The sequence below is a fragment of the Mandrillus leucophaeus genome, unplaced genomic scaffold (genome assembly GCF_000951045.1).
Source record: "Mandrillus leucophaeus isolate KB7577 unplaced genomic scaffold, Mleu.le_1.0 Scaffold423, whole genome shotgun sequence".
NCBI lineage: Eukaryota > Metazoa > Chordata > Mammalia > Primates > Cercopithecidae > Mandrillus > Mandrillus leucophaeus.
The window spans coordinates 190,040-195,520 of NW_012104510.1; the positions used below are offsets into that span (position 1 = coordinate 190,040).

The window sequence follows — 5,481 nt, forward strand, 5'->3', positions numbered from 1 at the left end:
GGATGATATATGATGGATGGATGGATGGATGGATGGATGGTAGATGAGTGGGTTACTGATATGTAGATGGGAGGATGGATGCATGGCTCTGTCTCCACATCTCTGAAATAAGAGACGTGTCATCGAAGCCCCTTTTGGGCTTGCCTTTGGAGAGTTCCAGTCCCAGTTAAGAACAAACCAGAGTGGCTTTTTCTCCCCACACACACCCTTACTAGACCTGTCCCCCATGGCAGGGGTAGGGCCTGACGCCTGCAGAGAAAGCAGCCAGAGATCCTCGGCCGGGACAGACGTGGGCCTGCAGGGATGTGGCCAGGCTGGGAACCTCTCTCCTGGGAAGATGCTGTGTTGGTGGGAGGAGGAGTTGGGGGGGTCTCTTGGAGCCAGAGGCTCAGATATGACAGCAGGTCTAAGGAATGGAGTTGGGGTGCTTCAGCATGATGCTGGGCGTCGGGGAAGAGCAGGGGCATTGACGGGGTGTCTTGGAGAGAAGCTAGGACAACAGAAGAGCCCGGCCATCTACGGCTACGCTGGGGGCATCTTGGAGAAGAAAACAAACGGCTCTTGTCTGATGTCCTGGGCTGTGTTGAAAGACAGGTTTGGCATTCGGGTGATAAACTAGGGTGTCTCCAAGGCGGTGAGAGAAGTGTTTAATGGAGAAGCTGAAGTGTGTTTTATCGTGGATAAAATAGAGGTAACCGAGAGAGATGCGGGGGCTGCTGGGCACAGGGTCACCCCACAGTCTGCCAGATATGGGCACACACGTAGCCCCCCCTCCCTTCTCTCCAAGTCCAGGCCCTCAGGGAGGCCACATGTGGACCCTCTGAGCCCCCTCAGCTCTCCACCTGGGTGACTCGTCCCAGCCCCAGCCCCAGCCCCGCAAGGGCCCCCAGATATGCAGGCGGGCTCGTGCTCTTGTGGCCGTTCCCAGGTTTAATGACAAACTGATCCGAACATCTGGTCTAGATCCACAGCTGGGAGGGTGGGGTTGGGCGGAAGCTGGTGGGCACAGCCCAGGCCGGGCAGCCACATCCTTCCCCTGCTCCCAAGTGTCGGGGCCTCACAGTATCCACTGTCTTGGAGCGGCCTGGCTGCCCCGGAATCCCAGGTCACCCCAAGGCTGCCTCCACTTCCAACGCCAGCATGTGTCCTGGCCTGAGAACCCCAAAGCACCTTAACTGTCCCCCATCAAAGACAACCATGCACCCAGTTCCTCAGGTGGGAAAAGTAAGCCCAGCCAGGCCCGGGATCCGCCTCCTCCCCAGGGTCCCGGGAGCCCTGACTCTCCCGGGCGTGAGACCGAACCAGCCGGGCGAGAGAGGGACCCACAGGCCAGGGCTCCCAGGCAGCGGCGGCCTCTGGATATATTTTCTTTAAAGGCGAAATGGTTCTGTCTTTGGTATGAACACCCTCACTCCAGGCAAAGGAGGGGGTGGGCAGGGGTCCCGGCAGGAGGAGGCTCTGCCCAGCCCGGGCCGGCTGGAGGGAGGACCGTGCCAGAGGCTCATGCGAAGGAAGGAGAGGCAGCGGCGGTTCGGCCTGACCAGGATCCAGGAGGAGGGCTGAGCACCCCAAGGCCACGACAGGCAGGAGCCGGGGCTGGGCACGGTCACCTGCGGGCAGAAAGAGAAGGCGAGGTCAGGGCTGAGACGGTGGCTGCAGACCCGGGCTCCGGTGTCAGCCACACGGCTCGTCTGCCTGGCCATCATCTCCACGAGTGCCACACTCAGGGCCAGCCCGCAGCTCCTCAGCTCGCACGGCTGGGGTGTCCGTGCGGGTGACCCGAGTCCTTGCCGTGGACCTAGGGAGTGCTCTGACCTCCCTGCGGTTTCCTCGCATGCCAGCGAGAATGCCGATCCCGGTGCCTGTCTCAGAACCGAGGGGTTGAGCACATTCCTGGGACAGGCCAGCGGCCTCCTGAGCAGGACTCGTTCCACCTTCGGGGTTATTTCTGGGGTCACCAACGCCTTTCGGAGAGGACCAGGCAGGGACCGGTGCGAAGGGAACACAGGAGCCCGCAGGCCGTTGCCGGTGCCTCACGGGAGCCCCTTCTCGGTCCCCAAAGCCCCTCCCAGACCCGGAACCCCCCCTGCCTGCAGGCCGAGGCCTGGCTGGGGGCGGGGTGGAGGCCGCGGCCGCGTGGGGGAGGTGCCACCCAGGAAAGAGGAGGCAGGAAGGAGACTGTTGTCATGGGGACAGGAGAGCAGCCCGACCTGGCCCAGAAGCACGGTCCTTGGGGAAATTCCACGGCCCCCTCCCCCTGCTGGCCCTCCCTCCTCCCCCGCCGCTCTCTCAGCCTCCACTCCCTCCAGCCCCACAGCTGCACCCTCTCCTGCCCCGACCTCACCCAGACCTGCCTGTCCCTCCCCCGTGGATGCCCTGCCACGGGTCCCCCCCCAGCCCCGCAGCAAAAGTGGGGCCCAGGGCTCCGCGGCCCGGCCTGAGGTGTGGGCTTCTCACTGCCTGGGTTCACACGCCAGCCCCTGCCTGTCCCAGCCCACCGTCCTCTCCGGGAAGGAGACCTGGACGCCCAGCACGCAGCAGGGGTCCATAAAGACCAGGTGACGTCCATCCCAGCCAATCACAGCTGCACAGTTACCATCATGGCTGCACAGGGCCACTCTGGGGCACGTGCCCACCACGGCCAGTGACGCGTGTCCACACACAACCTGCACACAAAGGCTCACCGTGGCCAAAACGTCCATCAGCGGACGAACAAACACGATGTGGCCCCGTCACACAGTGGGACATTACCCAGCCGTGAACAGGAGCCAGGCTCTGACCCAGGCCACAGCACGAGGCACCTTGAGGACGTCACGCTCCGTGAGAGACGCCAGACCCAGAAGGCCACACCGTGTGATCCCATTTCTAGGAAATGTCCGGGACAGGCCCATCCACGGAGACAGGAGGCGGATGTATGGGGGTTGGGGCTGGGGAGGGGACAGGGAGCGATGGCTGGTGGGGACAGGGCACCTTTCGGGGCTGATAGAATGTTCTGGAACTCGACAGAGATGGTTGCACAGCTTGGATGCTGAACACCCCGAGTCGTGCCCTCTAGAGGGAAAGGCACGGCGTGTGAACCGGGTCTCAATTTTCAAATTAGAAAAGAATCGGGCAAAGGGGACGAGGCCAGCGGCCCACGGCGGCAGCCACACACCTGGCTCAGGGCTCCCGTGAGACGACGCCGCGCAGGTGCAGCTCGCTCTCGGCGGCCACGATGGGCTGCCCGTTCTGCAGGTGGTGGTCGATCAGGTGGCTGATGCTCTCAAACAGCACGTCCTTCGTCCGCACCTGCAGGACAGAGACCTCAGCATCAGCTCCCGGGAGCCGGCCTGGACCCGTGGAGTCGGAGATCGGCGATCTGGGGTCCTGTCGGGGAGCCCCTAGGGTGCCTGCGTGGATGAGTGTCCGGACCAGGGAATTCCGGGATGCCAGCCACAGGATCGGCCTCAGAATTCCAGAACCACACATGGGGACGGGCTCTGAAACCGCCAGGGTTCTGGGGCCACGCGTCCTGTTGGGGGCTGAAGGGTGACCCCATGAGAGATTGGAGCCGTGTGCCCACAAACCCGGCAGCACCCGGGAGGCGGCCACCAGCGGGCGCCGGGAGGGGCCTGGGACCGAGCAGCACCCGGGAGGTGACGTGTCCCCGGCTGCTCTGAGATCATGGGTGACGTGTCCCCGGCTGCTCTGAGTTCGTGGGTGAGGCTGGGGGCCCTGTGCACATTTCACGTGGGGAACAGGGGCAAATGCACATTCCTAGGCCTGCGGCAAAATTATCTCCTTCCATGGCACTGGGAATGGGAGCTGGGAATCTGCCTTTCGACAAGGTACTGGCAGACGTTCTGAAGCTTTCCCAGGTCTAGGGGCTGCCAGTCTGACCCCAGGGATCCATTTAACAGAGGGAATCTGGCCTGGGAAAGAGCGGAGGCATCACCCACCAGGCTAGAGACTAGGCGGCGGCGGGGGGGACCGGAAACAGTCTGAAGGGGGCTCGGGAACTGGGAGAGCAGGCGCCTCTCGCCCAAGCCCTGCCCCTCTCCAGCTTTGTCCCAGGCCGGGGTGCACAAGCGCCACCCCTGCCCCCCACAGTGTGCTTCACGCGGAGACCAGGCTCGCTCGCACCAGCCCAAGAGCCACTCTGAGGGTTCGGCCGGACGGCTGAAAACGACTCCTGCACTCTGAGAGGCCTCCGAACCCTCCAGCACCTCCTCACCTGAGAAATAACCTGTGTAGCCCTCAGACGCTCAAAATGCTTCATAAACCCTAGAACTCCTTGTAAATTGGAAAATGCTTTGTAAACCCTAAAACGCTTTAGAAGCTGGAGATTACTAAATCCCACTGGCCCAGAGCAACTATAAGATGCACCACGATTTCAGGTACCAGGAGCAGAGAGAGGAGAAAAACCTCGCTGTTAAATAATGATGCAGTTCAAGTATGCAATCGATGGTTTTAAAACAAAATCCAGACTCCAGAGACGTTAAAACTGGGGCGGGGAGAGTGTTTCTCTTAGAATTGAAGCAATTAGGCCGGGCGTGGTGTCTCACGCCTGTAATCCCAGCACTTTGGGAGGCCGAGGCGGGCGGATCACGAGGTCAGGAGTTCGAGACCAGCCTGGCCAACATCATGAAACCCCGTCTCTACTAAAAAAATACGAAAAATTAGCCAGGTGTGGTGGTGGGAGCCTGTAATCCTGGCTACTCAGGAGGCTGAGGCAGGAGAATCGCTTGAACCTGGGAGGCGGAGGTTGCAATGAGCTGAGATTGTGCCACTGCACTCCAGCCAGGGCAATAGTGTGAGACTCCATCAAAAAAAAAAAAAAAAGAAAAAGAAAAAGAGAGAAAGAAAGAGAGGGAAGAATTGAAGTAATTCAGTAACTTGATCCCAAAATTCCTTGTAAATTGAAACGTGCTTTGTACACCCTCAAATAAATTAGAACCTGAAAATACCGTATTTATCCCTCAAATACATCACCATTTGTAAGGTGCGTACGTCATGATAAATGGGGGGGGCATCTTATGATGGATGAAATCGTATGATTGGGATTACGATTGGGAGAACAAGTCAGGAGGATCACGTGAGGCCAGGAGCTCGGGACCAGCCTGGGCAACACAGCAAGGCCCCATCTCTACACAGACTTAGCTGGGGACGGTGGCTCCCACCTGTAGTCCTGGCTACTCAGGAGGCTGAGCCAGGGAGACCGCCTGAGCCCAGGAGTTCGAGGCTGCAGAGAGCCATGATCCTGCCACTACACGCAAGCCAGGGTGACAGAGCCAGACTCTGTCTCAAAAATACACTGGAAGATACTTTGCAATTCTATGGTAGCTGGTCAAACGCAACATCTGCAACAATCTGGAAAAGCTTCATAAACACGGACGGCCCCTGGATGCCCCCGGGCCCAACACCCTCCCACCTGGGCCCAGCTTGCCACGCCCTCGGCCCCAAGACCCTCCCACCTGGGCCCAGCTAAGCCCCCGGATGCCC

The 5,481-nt window shown here is 60.3% G+C and overlaps 1 protein-coding gene across 1 annotated transcript in view; it reads right to left on the minus strand.

Annotated features, from left to right (window-relative positions):
* Window positions 1-3,151: 3,151 nt before the first annotated feature.
* SHC2 (SHC (Src homology 2 domain containing) transforming protein 2) overlaps window positions 3,152-5,481 on the minus strand; it is a 46,244-nt gene continuing 43,914 nt past the window's right edge. Inside the window, exon 11 of the mRNA XM_011993046.1 lies at window positions 3,152-3,288. Coding sequence (XP_011848436.1) covers window positions 3,160-3,288 — 129 coding nt within the window. The 3' untranslated portion in view covers window positions 3,152-3,159. The remainder of the gene's footprint in view (window positions 3,289-5,481) is intronic.